Genomic DNA, 24794 nt, shown 5'->3' on the forward strand with positions numbered 1-24794 from the left:
TTCTCCCCACATCAATGAGGTCCAGTGCCCTGATCTTAATTCTCATCCTCCGCAGGCAAGCCGCCGAAGGCAACCTGCCTGCCGCCCACGCGGCAACCTGCAGAGCGCCCCCCCTGGCTTGCCACCCCAGGCACGCGCTTGGCGTGCTGGTGCCTGGAGCCTGTGTTGTTTATTGCCATATCTTAGATTTTAAACAAGTTTTGTTCATCTTCTCTCAAGTATTTTTCCTCCTTGGACTGTTCTGGTTTCTACCATCAGCAAGCGCCCAGAGGACAAACACAATTGGTAAGTGAAACATAATGCCTTGTGTAACGTTTCTGTGCCCATAATAAGTGAGTCCCATATAGAGTGTCTGCAATGAAGCTGGTATTGGCTTGGCAGCTCTCAGCAGCATTATCTGGACTCTAATGTCGGGGTTCTCTGCATCCGGTCACTAGGAGTAGTGGAATGCCCAACAGGGTGGGTACAGCTCAGGCTCTAAACAGGCCCTGAAGGGAAAACCCAGAATTTTGAGAAGAGGGAAGATTGGGTGTCAGGGATAATTCCTCCTTCTCTGTGTTTGTTTATTCATTCACTCCCTCTTTCTCCCTCTGTCACTCCTCAGGGAGTTCTAGTTTTAGTCTGCTCACACTCTGTCCCAGGTGGAGAAGAACCTCTTTCTGCTGCCATGTACCACTGAGAGCTCTTTTAATAGTGTCACCAGGCCATACTGAAAAGCCAGAGGTGGGCCCAGAAAGTGGTAGCTGGAGACTTCCTCTACTGGACTGCAGTACCTGGAGATCTGTCAGAAAGGAGCGAGGGAGAATGAAGTAGCAGCAACTCTGGGTCTGTCCTTTTGGCAGCTTCCCCTTTAAGAAGCTGTTAATTTTCATTTGCAATTCTGTAATAATGAGATTATGATCAGTTTCATGAAGAAAGTAGAAGTACTGGCAAATCCTACAAATGGAGTTAAATCCTGAGCGGCATTGAGGACTGGCAGGCAGGGCTGACCCTAGACCAAATGGCATGTGCCCCTCCCCCGCCCCATTTTTAAACGTTTAAATACCTTATTTTTTACTGCATTTGTCCTCCATTTCATGAATTTGATGCATGATTTATCCCTGTCTCATAAGACTAACTGGTGATATGAAGGTTGCCAAGCGTCTGGTTTTCAACTGGAATGCCCATTCGAAAAGGGACCCTGGTGGCTCTGGACAGCAGCACTGACCTGGCAGTTAAAAAATCTGGTTGGCGGCGCAGTGGGGCTAAGGCAGGATCCCTGCCTGCCCTGGGTCTTCGCAGCTCCCCAGATGCAGTTGGCATGTCTAGCCCCTAGGCGCAGCGGCGATCAGCGAAGCTCCGAGTGCTTTTGCTGCTCCCAGAACCAGCTCTGCAACTCCCATTGGCTGGGAAATGTGGCCGATGGGAGCTGTGGGGGCGGTGCCCGTGGGCGGGGGCGCACACGCGAAGAGCAACCTGGCTGCGCCTCCACCTTGGGGCTGAACATGCCGGCCACTTCCGGGAGCAGCATGGAGCCAGAGCAGGCAGGGAGCCTGTCTTAGCCCCGCTGTGCCACCGAATGGGAACTGCCTGAGGTAAGCGCCGCCCGGCCAGAGCCCCCACTCTGAACCCCCTGCCCCAAGTTGGAACTCTCTTCCACACCCTAACTCCCTCCCAGATCCCACACCTTCACCTTCACCTGCACCCCAACCCCCTGCCCCAGGTCAGAACCCCCTTTAGCATCCTAATTCCCTCCCAGATCCCACACGCTCACCCGCAGCCCAACCCCCTGCCTCAGGTAGGAACCCCCTCCTGCAACCAAACTCCCTTCCGAAGCCTGCACCCCACATACCCTCCCTCACTCCAATGCCCTGCCCTAGCCCTGAGCCTCCTCCCACACTCCAGCGCCTTGACCCCAACCTGGAACTCCCTCCTGCACCCCAAACTCCTCATCCCAGGCCCCAACCTGAGCCCACAACCCCAGATGGAGCCTAAACCACCTCCTGGACCCCAAACCTCGGCCCAGCCCTGAGTCTGCTCCTGCACTCCAAACCCTTTGGCCCCAGCCCAGAGCCCCTCCTGCATCCCAAACCCCTCACCCCCAGCCCCACCCCAGAGCCCGCACCCCCAGCTGGAGCCCTCCCCTGCACCCCAACCCCATCCCCCAGTCTGGAGCCTCCTTCCACACACTGAACCTCTGATTTCTGGCCCCACCCTGGAACCCTCATCCCATCCCCCACCACAACCCCCTGCCCCAGCCCAGTGAAAGTGAGTGAGGGAAGGGGAGAGTGAGAGCTGGACGGAGTGGGGCTTTAATGAGTGGGGGTGGGGCCTTGGAGAAGGGACAGGGCCTTGAGGAAGGGGCGGGCACAGGGGCAGCTCCAGGCACCAGCAAGGGCAGCCCATTTGCAAGGGCGGCAGGGATCCAGCCTGGGAGCTGAGAACCAACAGGGGGCTCTGGGAGCTGTAGTTCCTTGGTTAGCTCCCTGCCTATAGAGCCAGCCCTGGAACAGGGAAAGAACTACATTTCCCAGCATTCCCTTGGCCACTACCAACTGCAAAGGAGGGGGACCTCATGCTGCAGCATGCTGTGAGTGGAGAGTTGCGCTGTGAATGGTAGGGAGACCATATTTTAACATTAAAAAAACAGGACACTCCACAGGGAGGGAGGGTAGCCCCAGCCTGCCACCATTGACTCCCTCTGGCTGCCCCCCACAGAAACCCCAACCCATCCACCCCCCCCACTCCCTGATCACACCCTCCCAAGACCCCTGCCCCTAACTGCCCCCGAGGACCCCACCCCCTATCTAAGCCTCCCTTCTCCTTGTCCTCAACTGCCCCCTTAGGACCCCACCCCCTACCCGTCCCCTGACAAACCCCTGGGACTCCCATGCCTATCCATCCGTTGCCTGTCCCCTGGCTGCCCCCCCGAACCCCTGACCCATCCAACCCCCCCTGCTCCCTGTCCCTTGACTGTCCTCCCAGGAACCCTCTACCCCTTCTCCAACCCCCCAGCCCCCTTACCGCGCCACTCAGACCAGCATGTCTGGCTCCGCACAGCGCCAGTCATGCTGCTGCATACATGCTGCTGTGCTCCCCTGTGGAGCCACAGCCCCCTCCCCCACAGCACCTGCCTTCCAGATATGAACACCTCAAAATTCACGAGTGCTCAAGCTCAGTTTGGGCAGCTGTTACTTCTTTTCTCCCAAATCAAATATACCGATCCACTGTAACTTTCTGTAGAAAAAGTAGGATAAAATTGAGCAAGAAATGCTTCCCAGTGGTTATTAGGACTGGAATTGCTATTTTCAACAGCCATTGCCTTTTTTGTTTGTTTGTTTAAAAGGGAGACAGTGATATTGCATTGGCAAATTCCCCATAGAAAGAAAGAGTGGAACAAAAGAATAATAAAGGCACCTCAACTTTTCCTCATTTTTGGAGGACAGTCTTATAATATGCATCCAGATATCCTCCAATCCCACAAGCTGAAAATTGTTTCACATTACTGCAGTTCTGTAACCATATGCGAACCAATCCTGTCTGTGTTCTGTGCACATCTAAAATTCCTGCTGAATGACCTGCCCTGGGAGCAAGTTACCAGTGACCCAGGGCTGTGGCGGAAGGAGGGTGCAGGTGGGGAGGGGGGAGAGCCCAGGGCTGGGGCAGAAGGGGGTTGTGGCGAGGAGCCCAAGGCTGGGACAGGGGGCAGCCAAAACTTTTTTTGCTTGGGGCAGCAAAAAACCTAGAGTCGGCCCTGGGCAGGGACAGGATGTTCAGTTTCAGTTTCGTGTGGTTAGAAAGTTGCCAACTCTAGGTGATGCCCTGCTCCGTATATGCTAGCAACGGCATGGCTGACAACATTCTAGGAGGCTGGAGGAAAACGTAGTTGTCAGAAAATCTGGAAGGTTCCATGAGTTCCTATAAAGAAAAGTCCAGAACATTCTAGGAGGCTGGTGAAAAATGAATCAACATATGGAATACTTGAAACATTTTACTTCAAACATTCTGGTTTCCCTTTTGTTGCTAATAACAAAAACAGCACCCCGAGCCTGGTGCCCCCCAAGCCTGGCACCCCAGGTGGTTTCCTGGGTCACCTGCCCCTAAATCCAGCCCTGCTACCAGCTCCCATTGAGCTTAAGAATGATGGGCCTGATTCTCTTCTCACATACATCAGTGTAAATCAGGAGAAATGCACTGAAATCAATGGCGGTCATATGGTGTAAGGGACAGGAGAAGGAGGCCCAGCATTTCACAATATCTCCCCTCACTGATCGTATTAAAGGGCCTGAAGCTGGACAGCCAGATTCTCAGCTAGTGGAAATTTGAGAAGCTGTATTACATTTGGCCTTAATTTTGTTTCCACTCAGGGCAGAGAGAGAGCTCTGGGGGTACGTCTAGACTACCCGCCTTATCGGTGGGTAGAGATCGATTTCTCAGGGATCGATATATCGCGTCTCAACTAGATGCGATATATCGATCCCCGAAAATACTCCCATCGACTCCGGAACTCCACCAGTGCGAACGGTGGTAGCGGAGTTGACGGGGGAGCTGCGGACGTCGATCCTGCGCCATGAGGACCCGAGGTAAATCGATCTAAGATACTTCGACTTCAGCTATGCTATTCACGTAGCTGAAGTTGTATATCTTAGATCGATTCCCACCCAGGGGTGAGCTGGAGCCGGTTCGCACCGGTTCGCGTGAACCCGTTGTTAAATTTAGAAGCGGTTTTAGAACCGCTTGTTAACTAGCTTCCCTGCGAGGGAAGCTTTGATGGGCTCTGCCTGGGAAGCCTGTAATTCCTCCACCCGGCCACGGGGGGCGCTGCGCTGCGCTGCGAGAGCCATGTGAGCTGCCTCCTGGCCCTGTTGCTGCTGCTGCTCTTTGGACCTCTGGCCCTGGGGCTCCTGCTGCTGCTGCCTGGTGAGTCCCCGGCTGCCTCCTGCTGCTCCCAGCCCCCCCCCCCCGTGTGAGTGTCTGCGCCCCTCCCCCACCTTCCCTGCCCGCAGCCACCCCCCTGCCCCCAGCCACTCCCAGCCCCCAGCAAGCCCCAGCCAGCCCCTGCCCACAGCCACCCGCAGCCACCCCTGCCCCAGCCACCCCTGCCCCAGCCAGCCCCAGCCACCCCTGCCACAGCCACCCCTGCCCCAGCCACCGCAGCCAGCCCCTGCCCCCAGCCACCCCTGCCACAGCCAGCCCCTGCCCACAGCCACCCGCAGCCAGCCCCTGCCCCAGCCGCCCTCTGCCCGCAGCCAGCCCCTGCCCCCAGCCCCTGCCCCCAGCCACCCCTGCCGCAGCCAGCCCCTGCCAGCCCCTGCAGCCAGCCCCTGCCCCAGCCAGCCCCAGCCAGCCCCTGCCCCAGCCAGCCCCAGCCAGCCCCTGCCCCAGCCACCCCTGCCACAGCCAGCCCCTGCCCACAGCCAGCCCCTGCCCCAGCCACCCCTGCCACAGCCAGCCCCAGCCACCCCTGCCCACAGCCACCCCTGCCCGCAGCCAGCCCCTGCCCCACCCCTGCCCACAGCCACCCGCAGCCAGCCCCTGCCCCCGCCGCCCTCTGCCCGCAGCCAGCCCCTGCCCCAGCCGCCCCTGCCCACAGCCACCTGCAGCCAGCCCCTGCCCCCAGCCGCCACCCCTGCCCCCAGCCGCCACCCCTGCCTGCAGCCAGCCCCTGCCCACAGCCACCTGCAGCCAGCCCCTGCCCCCAGCCGCCCTCTGCCCACAGCCAGCCCCTGCCCACAGCCACCCGCAGCCGCCCTCTGCCCGCAGCCAGCCCCTGCCCCCAGCCACCCCCTGCCCACAGCCACCTGCAGCCAGCCCCTGCCCACAGCCGCCCGCAGCCACCCCCTGCCCACAGCCACCCGCAGCCCGCCCATCTGCATCACCTGCCCACAGCCAGCCCATGTCACTCCCTGCCTCCAGCTAGCCCTGCCCCACGCCACTATCTGCAGCCAGCCCCACATCCACTGGTGCCCTGCAGTTCCCAGGGCAGTAACCCTGCACACCTGCTTTAATGAGGGGGCAGGAGCAGCTGGGACCCACACATGGGCACACCCTAGAGTGACCAGACAGCAAGTGTGAAAAATCGGGACGGGGGTGAGGGGTAATAGGAGCCTATATAAGAAAAAGACCCAAAAATTGAGACTGTCCCTGATCACCACCCACACATGTGAAACGGAGCTCATTTCTAGTTCAGCCCCATCTTTTTTAAAAAGAACTTTAGGTAGGGTTAAAATACATCTGTATTTTCCTGGACATGTCAGGCTTTTCGGTTCTTAATCACCTCCTGGGAAAATATGGACGTATGGTAACCCTATTGGTACAAAAAATACATGCTGTCGCACATCCCTTAAATCAGAACTTTTTATAGGGAACCCGTTGTTAAGATTTTGGCAGCTCATCACTGTTCCCACCCCCAGTGTAGACCAGCCCTGGGAGTGAGGATAAAATGTTTATTGGGAGATAGGATGTTTCTGAATCTCTCTATAAAGAGCCAAGTGGAATGTCAGCTGGGGGTAATGTGCAGAATCCCCATCTGTTGTAATTCAGCAAAGGTCTGTTGCAGTCAGTGGTGCTACCCTGTTTTACACTGGCTGAAGATCTGGCCCTATATAACTAAAAGGGAAATAAAGGAAACTTATTAAATGAAAGTTTGATTTAACTTTTTAAATTGTTATTTTATTTATATGTTTCTTATGTGTGTTTAATAAAAGGTTCTCTCTCTTCTCTCTTTCACTCTCACTCTGTACAGACAGCTGCAGCGGCACAGGAGTCAGCAACCAGAGCTGTAAAGAGGGGAATTTGCATGGGAGTTCTGTTGGAGGAGAAGGTATTTGTTTTTGTATTTGTATTTGTTGAGGCTGGTAGGGGCAGTGTGCTGGGAGAGAAGCTGAGCCCTGATTAGGGGGCAGGGCCTCTCTGATTAGGGGTCCTATAAAGGTAGCCAGCCAGTCAGGCAGCGGCACAGACAGTTGTACCAGCACAGGAGCCAGCAAACAGAGCTGGAAACAGGGGAGTTTGCAGGGAAGACTAGAAGAGGCAGGCAGAGGAACAGAAGGGAGTGAAGGGAGTGTGTGGTGTTCTGGCAGTGTTTTGGTGCTTGCTGGGGGTTTGCTTTGCTGTGAGTTGTGGTGTTTTGGTTTGTGTTTCCCGGACTAAAAGGACTTAGGTGGGAAGGCTATGACAGAGGCAGCAGTGCTGGTGACCCAAGCAGTGGAAGACACAATGAAGATGACTGGATGTGGAAGCTGCAGTATGTACATGATCCTGGAGGGTTTTGTCTGCATGAAGTGCCGCCTGATAGAGCTGATGGAAGTAAAGATCCGAGGACTGGAGATGCAGGTAGAAACTCTGATTGAGTTTAGAAAGGGATTTGAGCAGATGATGGAGCAAAGACATGAGGAGACTGAAGGGAAAAGCTCAGACTTGCAGATGGAAGCGGGACCAAAGAACTCTTGGTGAAGAGAGTGGAAGCATGTGACTAAGAGAACCAGGCAGAGGAAAAGAGGGGCCAGTGAAGGAGAAATAGAGCTCAGGAACAGGTTTGCAGAGTTGGAAAATGAAGAAGGGGCACAGCATGTGAGAGGGCAAGGAAGAAGAGAAGAGCAGCTAGTCCTATAGGAAGAGGCTAAGAGTCAATGGAGACCACACTAAATATGAGCCCCAGGAGGATACGGGATGGGTTGTGGAGGATTGCAAGGGACAATAGGAATTGAGAGGACTTGCAGCCAGAGGGAACAGGGGATAGACCAGAGAATCACACTGTCACCAGGAAAAGGCAGGTCTATGTGACTGGAGACTCCTTACTGAGAAGAATAGACAGGTCTGTAACTAGAGCTGATCTGGAGAACAGAAGGGTGTGCTGTCTGCCGGGTGCTAAGATACGGGATGTGGACCTGAGGCTGAAAAGGATCCTAACGGGAGCGGGAAAGAATCCGCTGATTGTCCTTCATCTGGGAACAAATGATATGGCTAGATTCTCACTGGAACGTATCAAGGGAGACTATGCTAGATTGGGGAAGATGCTTAAGGAAATCGAGGCTCAGGTGATCTTCAGTGGGATTCTGCCTGTTCTTAGAGAAGGGCAACAAAGGTGTCACAAGATTATGGTGATCAACAGATGGCTCAGGCAGTGCTGCTATAAGGAGGGCTTTGGGATGTCTGGCCACTAGGAAGCATTAATGGACAGAGGACTGTTCTCTCAGGATGGACTTTACCAATCACGTAGACCTGCCTTTTCCTGGTGATGGTGCAATTCTCTGTTCTATCCCATGTTCCCTCTGGCTGCAAGTCCTCTCGATTCCTATTGTCTTCGTCTCTTCCTATAGGACTAGCTGCTCTTCTCTTCTTCCTTGACCTCTCACCTTCAGCGACCACCTGCTGTGCCTCTTCTTCATTTTCCAACTCTGCAAACCTGTTCCTGAGCTCTATTTCTTCTTCACTGGCCTGTCTTTTCCTCTGCCTGGTTCTCTTTGTCACATGCTTCCACCGTCCACTTTCCTCACCCAGCAATCTCCCCTTAAAATTTTTTGCTCCTGCTTCCATCTGCATGTCTGAGCTTTTCCTTCAGTCTCCTCATGTCTTTGCTCCATCATTCGCTCGAACCCCTTCTAAACTCGACCAGAGTTTTCACCTGCATCTCCAGTCCTCGGATCTTTTCTTCCATCAGCTCTATCAGGTGGCACTTCATGCAGACTAAATTCTTTTCAGGTACCCCCTCCAGGATCATGTACATACCGCAGCTTCCACATCCAGTCATCCTCATTGTGTCTTTCACGGCTGCCTCTGTATCGGTCATAGCCTTCCCACCTAAAACCTGTTAGTCCAGGAAACACAAACCAAAGCAAACCACCACCACCTACAGCAAAACAAACCCCAACGGGCACCAGAACACCAGCAGAACACCACCCACTCCCTTCACTAGCCTGTCTATTCCTCTGCCTAGCTCTCTTAGTCTCCTCCACAAAATCCCTTGCAAACTTCCACTGAAACTCCCCTGGTTACAGCTCTGTTTGCTGGCTCCTGTGCCGCTGCAGCTGTAGGCCAAAAGCCATGTAGAGTTGGACCTTGCAAAGGGAATTAAAACCAATAGTAAAAGGTTCTATAGCCATATAAATAAGAAGAAAACAAAGAAAGAAGAAGTGGGACCACTAAACACTGAGGATGGAGTGGAGGTTAAGGATAATCTAGGCATGGCCCAATATCTAAACAAATATTTTGCCTCAGTCTTTAATGAGGCTAATGAGGAGCTTAGGGATAATGGTAGGATGACAAATGGAAATGAGGATATGGAGGTAGATATTATCACATCCGACGTAGAAGCCAAACTCAAACAGCTTAATGGGACTAAATCAGGGGGCCCAGATAATCTTCATCCAAGAATATTAAAGGAACTGGCACATGAAATTGCTAGCCCATTTGCAAGAATGTTTAATGAATCTGTAAACTCAGGGGATGTACTGTAAGACTGGAGAATTGCTAACATAGCTCCTATCTTTACGAAAGGGACAAAAAAGTGATCCAGGTAACTACAGGCCTGTCAGTTTGACATCTGTAGTATGCAAGGTCTTGGAAAAATTTTAAAAGGAGAAAGTAGTTAAGGACATTGAGGTCAATGGTAACTGGGACAAAATACGACATGGTTTTTCAAAAGGTAGATCGTGCCAAACCAACCTGATCATCTTCTTTGATAAAGTAACAGATTTTTTTAGACAAAGGAAATGCAGTGGATTTAATTTACCTCCATTTCAGTAAGGCATTTGATACGGTTCCACATGGGGAATTATGAGCTAAATTGGAAAAGATGGGGATCAACATGAAAATTGAAAGGTGGATAAGGAACTGGTTAAAGGGGAGACTACGATGGGTCATACTGAAAGGTGAACTGTCAGGCTGGAGAGAGGTTACTAGTGGAGTTCCTCAGGGATCGGTTTTGGGACCAATCTTATTTAATCTTTTTATTACTGACCTTGGAACAAAAAGTGGGAATGTGCTAATAAAGTTTGTGGATGACACAAAGCTGGAAGGTATTGCCAATACAGAGAAGGACTGGGATATCATACAGGAAGATCTGGATGACCTTGTAAACTGGAGTAATAGTAATAGGATGAAATTTAATAGTGAAAAGTGCAAGGTCATGCATTTAGGGATTAATAACAAGAATTTTGGTTATAAACTGTGGATGCATCAGTTGGAAGTAACAAAGGAGGAGAAGGACCTTGGAGTATTGGTTGATCACAGGATGACTATGAGCCGCTAGAATCATAGAATCATAGAATCTCAGGGTTGGAAGGGACCTCAGGAGGTCATCTAGTCCAACCCCCTGTTCAAAGCAGGACCAAACCCAACTAAATCATCCCAGCCAGGGCTTTGTCAAGCCTGACCTTAAAACCTCTAAGGAAGGAGATTCCACTACCTCCCTAGGTAACCCATTCCAGTTCTTCACCACCCTACTAGTGAAAAAGTTTTTCCTAATATCCAACCTAAACCTCCCCCTCTGCAACTTGAGACCATTACTCCTTGTTCTGTCATCTTCTACCACTGAGAACAGTCTAGATCCATCCTCTTTGGAACCCCCTTTCAGGTAGTTGAAAGCAGCTATCAAATCCCCCCTCATTCTTCTCTTCTGCAGACTAAACAATCCCAGTTCCCTCAGCCTCTCCTCATAAGTCATGTGCTCCAGCCCCCTAATCATTTTTGTTGCCCTCCGCTGGACTCTCTCCAATTTATCCACATCCTTCTTGTAGTGTGGGGCCCAAAACTGGACACAGTACTCCAAATGAGGCCTCACCAGTGCTGAGTAGAGGGGAATGATCACATCCCTTGATCTGCTGGAAATGCCCCTACTTATACAACCCAAAATGCCATTAGCCTTCTTGGCAACAAGGGCACACTGTTGACTCATATTCAGCTTTTCGTCCACTGTAACCCCTAGGTCCTTTTCTGCAGAACTGCTGCCCAGCCATTCAGTCCCTAGTCTGTAGCAGTGCATGGGATTCTTCCATCCTAAGTGCAGGACTCTGCACTTGTCCTTGTTGAACCTCATCATATTTCTTTTGGCCCAATCCTCTAATTTGTCTAGGTCCCTCTGTATCCTAGCCCTACCCTCCAGCGTATCAACCACTCCTCCCAGTTTAGTGTCATCTGCAAACTTGCTAAGGGTGCAGTCCACACCATCCTCCAGATCGTTAATGAAGATATTGAATAAATGAGCTAATGAGATATGGCTGTGAAAAAAGCTAATGCAGTCTTGGGATGTATCAGGCGAGGTATTTCCAGTAGAGATAAGGAGGTGTTAGTACCGTTATACAAGGCACTGGAGAGACCTCATTTGGAATATTATGTGCAGTTCTGGTCTCCCATGTTTAAGAAGGATGAATTCAAACTGGAACAGGTACAGAGAACGGCTACTAGGATGATCCGAGGAATGGAAAGCCTGTCTTATGAAAGGAGATTCAAAGAGCTTGGCTTGTTTAGCCTAACCAAAAGAAGGCTGAGGGGAGATATGATTGCTCTCTATAAATACATCAGAGGGATAAATACCAGGAAGCGAGAGGAATTATTTGAGCTCAATATCAATGTGGACACAAGAACAAATGGATATAAACTGGCCATCTGGAAGTTTAGACTTGAAATTAGATGAAGGTTTCTAACCGTTAGAGGACTGAAGTTCTGGAACAGTCTTCCAAGGGGAGTAAGTGGAGGCAAAAGACATATCTGGCTTCAGGATTAAGCTTGATAAGTTTATGGAAGGAATGGTATGATAGGATAGCCTAATTTTGGCAATGAATTGATCTTTTACTATTAGCGGTAAATATGCCCAATGGCCTGTGATGGGATGTTAGATGGGGTGGGATCTGAGTTACTACGGAGAATTCTTTCCAGGGTGTCTGGCTGGTGAGTCTTGCCCACATGCTTAGGGCTTAGCTGATCACCATATTTGGGGTCGGGAAGGAATTTTTCCCCAGGGCAGATTGGCAGATGCCCTGCGAGTTTTTCGCCTTCTTCTGCAGCGTGGGACACGGGTCACTTGCTGGAGGATTCTCTGCACTGTGAAGTCTTTAAACCATCATTTGAGGACTTCAGTAGGTCAGGGGTTTGTTACAGGAGTGGGTGAGATTCTATGGCCTGCATTGTGCAGGAAGTCGGACTAGACAATCATAATCATAGAATCATAGAATATCAGGATTGGAAGGGACATCAGGAGGTCATCTAGTCCAACCCCCTGCTCAAAGCAGGACCAATCTCCAACTAAATCTTCCCAGCCAGGGCTTTGTCAAGCCTGGCCTTAAAAAACCTCTAAAGAAGGAGATTCCACCACCTCCCTAGGTAACCCATTCCAGTGCTTCACTGCCCTCCTAGTGAAAAAGTTTTTCCTAATATCCAACCTAAACCTCTCCTACCGCAACTTGAGACCATTACTCCTTGTTCTGTCATCTTCTACCATTGAGAACAGTCTAGATCCATCCTCTTTGGAACCCCCTTTCAGGTAGTTGAAAGCAGCTATCAAATCCCCCCTCATTCTTCTCTTTTGCAGACTAAACAATCCCAGTTCCCTCAGCCTCTCCTCATAAATCATGTGTTCCAGCCCCCTAATCATTTTTGTTGCCCTCCGCTGAACTCTTTCCAATTTTTCCACATCCTTCTTGTAGTGTGGGGCCCAAAAGTGGACACAGTACTCCAGATGAGGCCTCACCAATGTTGAATAGAGGGGAATGATCACTTCTCTTGATCTGCTGGCTCTCTCTCTCTCTCTCTATATATATATACACACTTATACAGCCCAAAATGCCGTTAGCCTTCTTGGCAACAAGAGCACACTGTTGACGCATATCCAGCTTCTCGTCCACAGTAACCCTTAGGTCCTTTTTTGCATAACTGCTGCCTAGCCATTCGGTCCCTAGTCTGTAGCAGTGCATGGGATTCTTCTGTCTTAAGTGCAGGACTCTGCACTTTCCTGATTGAACCTCATCAGATTTCTTTTGGCCCAATCCTCTAATTTGTCTAGGTCTCTCTATATCCTATCCCTGTCTTTCAGCGTATCTACCACTCCTCCCAGTTCAGTGTCATCTGCAAACTTGCTAAGAGTGCAGTCAACGCCATCCTCCAGATCATTAATGAAGATATTGAACAAAACCAGCCCCAGGACCGACCCTTGGGGCACTCTGCTTGATACCGGCTGCTAACGAGACATGGAGCCATTGATCACTACCTGTTGAGCCCAACGATCTAGCCAGCTTTCTATCCACCTATCATGGTCCCTTCCGACCTTAACATCTAATATTCTGTAATATATATATTTAACGATGGTGGTTGCAACAGGAGAAGGTGCCAGTGATAACTTGACACAAACCACACTTATGTTTTTAATGTTGTAACAGTACAAAAGGGTTTTATCATCACAATAGGCCCAAGGCACCTATCCTTATCACCAGACTAAAGTTCTATTCCCAACCCTGGTAAGGGTTGTAGGATTTAACAGTTAGAACACAAAAGACTGAGAGTCAGGAAACCTGGCTTCTATTCTTAGTTCTACTGCTGATTTGTGGGTTTACTTTGAGCAAGCTTGTAACCCTCTCTGTGCCTTAGTTTCCCCCTCAGTGCAATGGGGACAGTAATATTGACCCATCTCCTGGTGGGACTGAGGATTATTTAATGTCTGTCTGTAAAGTGTTTTGAACTTAGACAGGAGGTGCTAGGGACAGGCAAACAATTAGTCTTAGATCTGAGCCCAAATCATTAAATGTGCATCTGGATCTGAATTTTTTCTATATTGCCATGAGTGTTTGGATCCAGGCTTCTGGTTCTTAACTACTGGGGGGACGGATAGCTCAGGGGTTTGGGCATTGGTCTGCTAAAGCCAGCGTTGTCAGTTCAGTTCTTGAGGGAGCCATTTAGGGAACTGGGGTAAAAATCTGTCTGGGTGTTGCCAGCACAGCATGCCTAAGGCAACAACAGCAGTTCATTACCTGGTGTGCTTCACTCCAATAAACACACCAAGGTGGAGAAGCAGACAAAGTTTATTTGAGATCTCAAAGCAGTGCCAGGAGACAAACTTGTCTCAGAACAAGCACACACCTACAAGCAGTTTTTCCCTCTTTATACATAACTTTAGCTAAGCATTCCTATTACCCCCACTACCCCCCTTCTTCCCCCTCCCGTCTATTTTTCTATAGCAGATACATCATGCAAGTAGCAATTACATTAAGCAGTTAAGTCATACTTGGCAACAACCACTTTAGCTCATTAGTAACTCTTCTGTAAACCGTTATCTTGTTTTATTTCTTTTGATCTGTTATTTTGCCCCTTAGCCAGGAGCAAGCAGGCCTCATTATAGCAGGCCTCATTATTGCCTTCTGGTACAGGTGTTGCAACTGATAACCATTCTCTGTTGCTGGCCTGTTAGGTCAATTAAAGTTCTAACATAAACATGGAAGCGCTTTGGTCAGACATGGAGTGACTTTAGTTCATTCAGGCCTACTACAGAAGGGCTTCATTCACACTGTGGTTTTCCACCCTCCTGAGTTACCTAGAGTCATGCCTAATGACACCAACATGGGGATTGGTCCTGCTTTGAGCAGGGGGTTGGACTAGATGACCTTCTGAGGTCCCTTCCAACCCTAATCTTCTATGATACTATTATAGAGATCAGGGACAGTCATGGAGTTCTGATCCAGATTGGAACATTCCCCAAAGTCTTGTTTGGTTCCAAGGTCTTTGTTGGGTTCTAAGCTAAGTTGTGCTTGTTCATTATTTAAAATAATGTTCACTATTAATAAAAATATTTTCATTTAGAGTAAAAATATAATGGGGAAAACTTCTAGCTGCAATAAGATTTTCAAGCTCCTTTTCTTTTTTACTGGGCCTTAATTTTTGGCCTGAACAAAGTTGATCCAGTCCCTTTTACTCTCTCCACCTCTCTCCGCTTCCAACGTTTTATTGCTATTTTTCCTTGCAGGCACATGTCAGACGGAGACTCTGGGAAGAGAATTCATCACCTCCTACATGGAACACTGTTGGAATTCTAGTCAATGTGAAGTGCAAATTAGTGGCTACTTTGCCTTCACTTCAGTGTCTGTTTCCATCTCCAATTACACGGGTGACGGGGCAAAGTTTGAGAAGAAGGTTATGGTAAATCGGGGAGAGATGGTGCCGGTCAGCCTACCAGTGTCAGTTGGAATTAAGGGCACTACCAAGTTCTCCAAGGTGGTCCTAGTCAAGGCTGACAAAGATATCTCAGTAGTGTTTGTCAGCAACAAACATGTGAGTCTTGAGACCACTGTGCTGTATCCTGTCTCCAGCTTGGGAAATGAACACTACCTAGTGACTCCCTCTACACAATCCTTAGATAGTTACCCAGAGTTCTCTGTTATGACGTACGAAGACTGCAACGCCGTGGAGGTCCATGTGAAAGGCCAGTTACATTACAGAACACAGATCAACTCCACTTGCGTCAGAATTAAGCTCCGAGCTTTTGAAGGTTATCAGTTTCAAGGCATAGGAGATCTGTCTGGCACCAGGATTGTCTCAGAAAAGCCAGTGGCCGTCCTGGTTGGTTTGTGTTTTTGTAATAACACAAAATGCAACCATGTCTTTGAGCAGCTCCTACCAGTTTGCAGCTGGGGTACAAAATACATCATTCCTCCCTTGCCCTGGCAGAAAGTGAATGAAATGGTCTACATCACTGCTTCCCAGAACACAACTGTGTTGTATCAACTAGGGGAACAGCAAGAGACTGTTACTCTAGCAGGAGGCAGTGTACTCCAGCGTCCTGTCAAGCCCTGGATCCCAGTCTCCATCTCTGCTAATGTGGGCATCCAGGTGGTGTTCTACAGCGTGGGCGCAGCTGTCCCTAATTCCTCCCACGCCTTCCTGATGAATGTTCCAGATGTTGCCTGTTACTGCCGGATGTATTCTATAAATGCCCAGAAGGACTTCGAGAACTTTGCCTTGATGGTGGCCAATACATCAGAGACTGGCGCCATCATCCTAGACAATCAGCCTCTAAGGGATGTGGTGTGGAACCGAGTCCCTGGCACTGTGTTAGTTTGGGGCATGCGTCTGCTTGGACCTGCCATCAGCTCCCATGCCGTGGAACATCCCAGCTCTCCATTTGCGCTCCTGAGTGTTGGCACTGCCGCCATGGACAGCTATGGGATTCCGGGTTCCTGCAGGAAGAGTGAGTAGAATGGGTTTTAAATCTATTTTGGCCGCAGTTTGTGTCCATGCTGCAAAGAAAACAGTGTCACAACTAGGGAGGCAACCATGGGCCTGGTGTAAAGTCTGTTGATTTTGATGGGGCTCCATTGAGTTACACCAGCTGAGAATTTGGCCCAACATGCCATCCTAGGCCACCCCTAGCCACAGTTACTCAGGCTATGTCCATACTACAGAAGCTGCAGCAGCACAGCTACGGCGCTGCAGCTGTGCTTCTGTAGCACTGTAGTGTAGACACTTGGTACAGTGATGGAAGAGGTTTTTCTGTCACTGTAGTTAATCCACCCCACCAAGAGGTGGTATCTAGGTTGAGGGAAGAATTTTTCTGTCAACCTAGTAGTGTCAACACTGGGCTTAGGACGCCTTAACTACGTCTCTCAGGGATGTGAATTTTTAACATGGCTAGATCTACCTAAGTTTTAGGCGTAGTCCAGGCCTAAGATTGTGCCTGTGTTGCTAGCTGCACCGAACTAGTTTCAGCCCAGCTCATGCAGTTAGACAGATGCTCGCCAGCTGTTCTGAATTGATTTAAGAACTGTTGCACTTTTCCTCCTACACTTGGTTGTAATTCCCGCTGGGTACCCAAGGGAATTTTGTGCCTGATTCTCACTTATGCCACGCCTGTGCTTGCGGCGGGGGATAGAAAGGGTGGAGGAAAAGGTAGTTTTAAGCCACCTTTGTGCTCTATGCATTCTGGGACCATGCAGGGTTGCTGTAATTTACCCTCTGCTTCCCATGGCCCCTGAGAACCAGGAAGTAACTGTAGCATGGCGCATTCTGAGCACATCCTTGATCTGCCTTGCACATGAAGCCAAAATCACGTAAAGGCCCTTATACCAGTTCCACTCTAGCATTGAAGGGTCCCTCCACAGGGAACATTCTTAGGAACCTTTTACACCCACTTTAACCGCCTTTTCCAGGCCAGAGCAACATAAGGCTTTTAGTGTAACGGAGGCCTGCTCAACACCTGAAACTTCAGTCAACCATAAGCCAGCCTAAGCCTCAGTGTAGGCAACACTAGGTCAACAGAAGAATTCTTCTCTTGTCCTAGTTACCACCTCTCAGAGGTGGATTTACTACAGCAAGGGAAGAACCCTTCCATCACTGTAGTCAGCGTCTACACTACAGTGGCACAGCTGCAGCTGCGCCACTTTAGCGTTTCTAGTGTAGACATACCTTGATGAGACTCAGGCCTTTTAGAAGTACAATAGCAGGGTTAGAACATTTCCTGAGAAGGGAAACTTCTTGAGTACAGATGTAACAACAGTCAGCTTGGTTATCACCATGGATCAAACCCAAGACCTTTTTAACTGCATGACCCCCACTGTTTGAGCCAAGAGACGAACTCCCATAGCTAGGAGCTGTAGCAGAACCAGACCTGTGGTGGACCAGCCCCTAGAGGACACATAACACACACTGATCAATGAGATACACAGACAAAGCTTAAGTGAGTATTAACCAGGTGATGATGTGTGGACACACACCAGGCTTTCAGGACCGAATGTATTGCTAACTGATTACAGACTCAGTTGAAAGTTGTCAGATAGACAGGGCTTAAGGGATCAATGGCGTTAAAGGGAGAAAACACCTGCTGGGTTTCAGTAGATCATCAACTTTGTATTGTGCTAGGAAGAAAGGACGCCCCTTGTGGCTAAAATGCTAGGCTAGGACTCAAGTGATCAAGCTTCTGTTCCCAGCTCTGTCCTAGAGTCCCTGTGTGTGTGGCCTTAGGGGTGTCACTTAGGCCAAGATTTTCAAAATTGCCTTGTGATTTTGGTTGCCTAACCTGAGACCTTAAAGGGGGCTGATTGTCAGAGGGTGACCGCTCAGCATGTTTGAAAATCAGGGCCCTTTTAAGGGGTCTCAAATCATGAGATACTTTTGAAAACTTTAGCCCTGCAGATGTTGACCTGATGTAATTGTCCTGCCTCTCTTTCTGTTGCTAGATGTTACCTTTCAATGTCAGACTGAGACTCCACAGATAAAAGAGCAGTTGAAGAGATGCAAAGATGTCTTTCTGCAGGTACATGGAAGGGGTTTATTTGGGTTTTTGAGGGTTTTCACAAAGAGCACACAGTAAACTTTGAGCCTTTGAGCCTGAGGATTCTCTGTCTATCCAGGGTTTACCATTGACTTCAGTGGGAGCAGAATCAGTCCAACACAAAGTGCTTTTGAAAACTCGACAGTATCATGGTGTATGACACCCCCACTGTACATCAGAGTTCTGCAGTTAAGGCATCAGCCAGAGATACAGGAAGTCAGAGTCCGGTTCCCATCTCTGCCCCAGACTCACTGTGTGACTTTGGGCAATTTGCTCAGTCACTCTATGCATTGGTTCCCCATTTGTAGAAGGAGCAAAATAATCCTTACAAATCCCCATGAGGAAGGGAAGGAGAAATTCATCAATATGCATGAAAGCTTCAATACTATGTGAAATATCAGCGTGTCTGTGGGCTTCACCACACTGAGCCTTCACATGTCTTAATCTGTGGGCATTCCAGTGGGACGGCCAGCCAGCCATAGGTCAAAGCAAGATCACTCTGCAGAACCATTAACCTTAATTTTGGGTGGCGTTTCCATGCTTGCAGAAATAACCCATTTCCTCTGTTTGCTCTGCAGGGCAGCAACAGTGAATTTTGCTCCTTTGTGAATTCAACCTTGGTGAATTTGGAGACCATGTGTGCAGAGGACAGAGCAGTATCGCTGCAGGTCAGAGGTTCTGCCCCTACGGGTGTGGGCGCTCTATGGGCAAATGCCCTGAGCACAGGAGTAGCAGTCTCACTTTGGGGGGAACTGTAGCTGCTTTTCAGAACAGGGGTGTGTGCGCGCATGTGCATGCTCTCTAGCTGAAGTGGCAGGGGATCTGGGTTCTGTCCCTAATGGTCCTAGGAAGATCCAAATTGCTTCCGGGGGCAACACGGAGAGGACCTAGATGCCTGCTGATTTGCTGCAATGTTCTCTGCCACCTACACTGAAGGGACCAGGGATGAGGAGTGAATGACACAGGGTGTTAGCCTGACCTTGGCTTCAGGTTACTGTGGAGTCCTGAGCAAGCTGCAGTAGACTCACCCGCTCTGCAAAGGGCTCCCTCTTCGAGAATGCTGCAGTCTCTCTGAGTGGGGAAGGTCACTATGAACCCGTATGTCCCTAAGAGGGTCATTGTTCCCCTGGGAGTCTGAAGAATGTGTCTCATGAACCACTGAAATCCTCCCTCCTTCTCAGGGTGTTTTCTTTCCCAATCGCAGGAAGTTGCTCGTCCCTTTGGTTCCTTCCTGAATAGCTCCATCCTCAGTGCTGGTGGGAAGGAGAACGAGGGGGAGGTGGCCTCTGCCGTGACGTTCCTCCTGCAGAGTGTGGAATTGGCTGCACTGACAGCTGCTTTGAGGTCTCCGAAGAATACGACCCAGACTGTGACAACAGAGTCTATGGGTGAGGAGGATGGAAGGCTCCCATATTGCTTTGTGGTGGCTGTGAGTTAGGGGGTTATACTGTTCTCAATACAGAACACCACTGCATCCTCGCTGCCCCTCTCTCAGGTTTTATAACCCAGCCCTGGGTGGCAGGTGAACGAGCCATTGAGAGGCTAGCCATCAGGAGAGAATAGCCCCCGGCCCCTCCTTCTCTGCCCATGGCCCCACCCCTCCTCTTCCACCCCATCTCTTCCGCTGGAGCCCAGAGAAACCCATCCCTCCACCCTGCGCTACCCCAGCCCTGGAGTGCTAGGCGGGCAGCGCAGCGGAAGCGCCCCGAGCCCTGGAACACAGGTCAGCTGGATCATCCTCAAGCCAACCCCAGTGCTGGGTGGATGAGCAGGCGGTGTGATGCGGCCCCTTGTGAGCACCAGCCCCAGCCTGCCTGCCCCAGCTTCTCAGCCACGGAAAGGCGGGAAGGGAACTGGAAGCAGGCAGGAGGAGGCCTGAGGGCGGAGCATGGGTGGGGCCAAGCCAGGCTGTTTGGGGAGGCACAGTTGCCTTCTGCCTCTTGGCACAGTGGCATTTTCATGGGGACAAAGTGATGATGGATCATAGGTCAGCCAGAGGGGCTCAGGGAAACACAGAGAAATGGAGGTGAGGAGAAAGGGGGAGGGGCTGGTGGGATTCAGAGAGAGTGGAGCTCCAAACCTGCCTTGCCCTTGCAGCAAGAGGCTTTGCCATTTCCCTCCCCAGCTATCGAGACGCTCCATGTTGAGCTGGCTGCAGGTCCCTGTGATAAGGTCTTCACGCTGAGAGCTCAGGAGCAGGCAATGGACATTCACTGCGATACGGTCACCAGAGCAGCGACAGAAGGTACCATCCTGGTGCTTCATAGGCACTCGCCCCTGTAGCTAGACACCAAACCCCAGCCCTAGTTCTCCCCTTCCCCTCGCCCCAGGCTGGTTCGCTCGCCTCTGTTATCCTGACACTAGTGTGGACCTTGTTGGCTGAGCCAGTGTTTCTCAGGCCGTTGAGCTCTCAGAGCCCTTCATTCCTGGTTGGCTCTTGAAAACCAGGCAATGGGGGGAGGGGCATGGAGAAGAGAGAAGCTTTGACAGGCATGTGAATTGGTCCAGAGAATGGAAAGATCAGAGATCCATTGACCCAACACATGATGTCCTGATGATGAGCCCAGCTAGGCCCCCGGTTGACGTACATGTCTTCCGGGAATGGAACCAGGATAATATTTAACAGTTTTACTCCAATTTGCAGGCCAGTAGGACCTGACTGGGACTGGTTCTTAATTCTTTATCACCAGGGAAAACTCCTCACTAGCCAACCCCTCTGCCTCTCCTAACCAAGAAAAACTATGGCTTCACCTCAGTGCCTTTCACCTACAACTGTCTACCTAGCTGGATAATGTGCAGTGTGGGGGTATGATTTCTAAAGAGCACTACCATACTGTGCATTAATCGGTCTGCATAGACCCTACTAGTGTGCACTAAAGGTTCCCTAGTGTGCTTTAATGTATGTTAGTGCACTTCAAGAATCACACTCGCATAGAGCACTCTGGATTTTTCCAGCACAGAAGGGCTTCTGTGGAAGAAGAGGGAGGAGGCAACATACTCCAGTGGTTAAAGCTCAAACTGCCAGCCAGGACTCCTGGGTTCTTTTCCCAGCTCTGCCCCAGACTCGCTGTGACCTTTGGCACCTGGCTTGCTCTTTCTTTGTCTCAGTGTCCCTGTCTCTATGATGAGGCATCATTTCATGTTTTCAGATTCCTGGGCTGTTGCTTTTATTTCTTACTCCACCCTGGGCTCCATCATTAACAAGAGATTTCTCAACGAGGGAGATCTAACGGCTGATGAGAAATTGAGGAATTGTCACCTGAATTCCAGGGTGGTGAGTGGGGCTGTTGGCAACGGGAGCCTCATGAACATCTCCAAACCTGTGAACTTCACCCTGCGCCATAGACAGGTGAGTGTCGATCCTTTTACTTTGCTCTGTGTCCGGGGCTCCAGCTGGTCACTTAAAAGGTGCATCTCGTGCAGGGCATTTGAGTTCTGTTGCCTTTCTGGACTGAGAAACAGTTATCTGAGAAAGAGAGGGAGCTTCTTCAGTCCTGACACGGGGTCTGTTTTGGTGGAGGACGTTACTTAGGGTTCACACCAGGCCCGACTGGGTTATGACTCATCATGTAAAATGCTCTAGAGTAACAACTGTGCCTGGCTCATCCCTTAGAGCAGGAACAACTGGAAGGCAACTCCCTATAGCAGTGGTTCCCAAACTTTTGAGGGTCGCGCCCCCCCTGCCTATGGCTATCCAGGCCCCTCCCTCTGAAACGGGGCTGGGAGCAGGGCCACGGCTCAGGGGCAGGGGAAAGTACTGGGTTGGGTCTGGGCCTGGGAGCAGGGCCATAGCCATGGCTGGGGGCCGAGGCTGGGGGTGGGAGTGGAGAAGCAGCCGAGCTGCAGTGGGGGCCATCAGCCGAACCCATGGCCAGGTGTGGCTCTGCTCCCAGCTCTCCCCCCGCTACCCCCCAGCTGGGCCCTGTGCCGGGAGTGGAGCTGCAAAGGGGCTAGGGCTGGGAGTGGAGCCATGCTGAGGTTGGGGATGGTGCCAGGCCTGGGGCTGGAAGTCGGGGATGCGGCTACTGGTGGGACCAGAGCAGAGCTCAGAGTGGGTAGGGGCTGGGTGGTGCTCTCTCTCCGCCCCCCTTTGAGGCTGACCCAGGACTTGTCGTGTCCCTCAGAAGGTTCCTCTATGTCCCCCTAGGGTGGTGCACCCCACAGTTTGGGGACTGCCCCATAGATAGCAGAGTTCAGGGAAACAGCATGAGATGGTGCCTTCTTTGATAAAGTGATGAACTCACTAGAGTGCATATGGGTATTTGTAGGTGTGTGTGTGAATGCCTTTTAATGGCTCAAATTGTGTGTCATAGACCCTACAGTGCTCAGAGTTAAGGGAATTACTACTTTAGCTCTGGGATCGTGGGCTTGTGCTATTGGAGCTGAAGGATCTCACTTGTATTTCCACTGCCAGTGGGAAGTCCCAAATGACTGTTACGTGCAGCACAATGAGAGCCATGAAGCCGTTGGTGATTTCAGGTTTATGATGGTCTATTAGAGATGTGTGACAAAAGAAACAGTGTTCTCCCCATGATCCAGTGAGGATGATGATGGGGTGTTTTTCTTTCCAGGCAAAGAAAGAGGAGGAAGAGACTCGCTGCGTTCACTGGAAATTCATCGCTGGGAAAGGCACCTGGGCTGAGGATGGCTGCACCATTCTCCACACGAACAGCACTCACACCATCTGCAGCTGTGACCATCTCTCCAGCTTCGCACTCCTTATGGGTCTCAGCGGAGTGGAGGTATCTCATTGTCAGACTCAGATCAAAGGGCTGAACTCTGAGCTCCTGATTTGAGCAAAATCAGTGGGAATTTTGCTGAATGAACGCTGAGTCGGAACCTCGGGGTATAATCTGTGGCCCTACAGGATGGGTCAGGGTCAAGGGGGCAGGGCTGGGGTTGTGATCTGAGGTGCCTAGAGTAGCCCACACTGACAATGCCAAGGTCAGGGCAGGCTGCAAAAAGGAGAGCAGATTCCCCCAGAACTGGTGGTTAACACTGTAGTTAGAATCACCAACCAGTCAGTCTGTGCCTTGGATCCCCCACACTGGTTATCGAGAAGCTGAAAAAAAGAACTCACACAGCCCCCTTGATTGCATTCCAGTCTCTGGCTCCCAATCAGCAGAGAGGTCCAGTAAAGTGAGAAGTTACTTAAAACTCTAGTCACTTAACAAAATGGTCTTCTGATTCCCAAAGGGGCAGCCACATTGCCAAGGCAATATTAGTTTGGATCTTACCCAAAATACACACTGCCAGCCAGTCCTTTAGTACAGGGGATGGCAACCTGCGGCATGCGTGCCAAAGGCGGCACGCGAGCCAATTTTTACTGGGATGTTGCTGCCAGCCGGGATTCTGGCCGCTGGCCCCACTCAGCCCGCTGCCGGTCTGGGTGAACGGAACCCCCTGCCAGAAGCAGTCTGAGCGGGGCCAGCGGCCAAGACCCCGGCTGGCAGGAGCCAGCGGCTGAGCCGCTCAGCCCGCTGCCGGTCTGGGGTCCTGTCCGCCAGCCCGCTCAGCCCACTGACTGTCTGGGGTTCGGGCCACAGGCCCCTTGCTAGCTGAGATCTCGGCTCCCAGGCCTGCTCAGCCTGCTGCCAGCCTCAGATACTTCTAGACTTATAGAGAGAGACCCTCTAAAAATGTTAAAATGTATTACTGGCACACGAAACCTTAAATTAGACTGAATAAATGAAGATTTGGCATACCACTTCTGAAAGATTGCCGACCCCTGCTTTGTATCTAAAACTAAAGGTTGTATTATAAATGAAAAGAAAAGAAAGAGAAGAGAGCTGTTAAATGATCAAAGCAATCCGATACATATGGCTTCAAGGTCCATATATCAGGTTCTTAGCAGTCTTGGTGAGTTTGCTGGCTTGTAAAGTCCCTCTGGAACATACCTACAGCTTAGCTGTGTCTATCAGACCTTTGTTTAAAGCTTCAGTTTGCAGAGAAATTACTCCAGATGTGAGAAGCAGGATTGAAGGCAAAATGGAGGTGATGCAGCTGCCTTTTTATATCCTTTCCCATGTGGCTTGTACTTCCTGTGTCCCAAACACAAGCTCACAGCACATGGGCATAGTCCCTACATGTCCTGCTGACTCATAGGCATAGCCCCTGGCTTCTCTCAATGTGTTCATTGTAGAGTTCAGCATTTCTCAAATTTTAGTGACCTGAGGACCTCATTTTCAATGGTGGCTCCAGGAATCAGCGCTGTAAGCGGGTGCCTGGGGCGGCAAGCCACAGGGGGCGGCTTGGTGGTCCCTGTGAGGGCGGCAGTCAGGCAGCCTTTGGCGGCACACCTGTGGGAGGTCTGCCAGTCCCGTGGATTCAGCGGCAATTCGGCAGTGGGTACCCCGAAGCAACGGGACCTTCAGACCTCCCGCAGGCAGCCTACCTCCCATGCTTGGGGTGGCAAAAAAGCTAGAGCCGCCCCTGCTCATTTTAATTTAAAATTTTTCGCAGACCCCCAAGCCCCTGGCTCAGCCCTAGGCCCCACACCCATTCCATCCATTTCCCCAAGACCCCTCCCCACCTCTTCCTGCCCCAGCTCTACCCCTGCTCCTCC

At 50.8% G+C, this 24794-nt stretch overlaps 1 protein-coding gene across 1 annotated transcript; it reads left to right on the forward strand.

Moving 5' to 3' along the window:
* The first annotated feature begins 219 nt into the window (after positions 1-219).
* LOC120374367 (IgGFc-binding protein-like) lies at positions 220-23574 on the forward strand. The gene is made up of 8 exons (XM_039493870.1): positions 220-285; positions 14930-16150; positions 18135-18211; positions 18808-18897; positions 19434-19617; positions 20355-20474; positions 21379-21578; positions 22801-23574. The coding sequence occupies exons 2-8, from the start codon at positions 14977-14979 to the stop codon at positions 23023-23025; spliced, it is 2070 nt and encodes a 689-aa protein (XP_039349804.1). The 5' UTR covers positions 220-285; positions 14930-14976; the 3' UTR covers positions 23026-23574.
* Positions 23575-24794: the final 1220 nt, after the last annotated feature.

Source organism: Mauremys reevesii, linkage group 11 (assembly GCF_016161935.1).
Source record: "Mauremys reevesii isolate NIE-2019 linkage group 11, ASM1616193v1, whole genome shotgun sequence".
Classification (NCBI taxonomy): domain Eukaryota; kingdom Metazoa; phylum Chordata; order Testudines; family Geoemydidae; genus Mauremys; species Mauremys reevesii.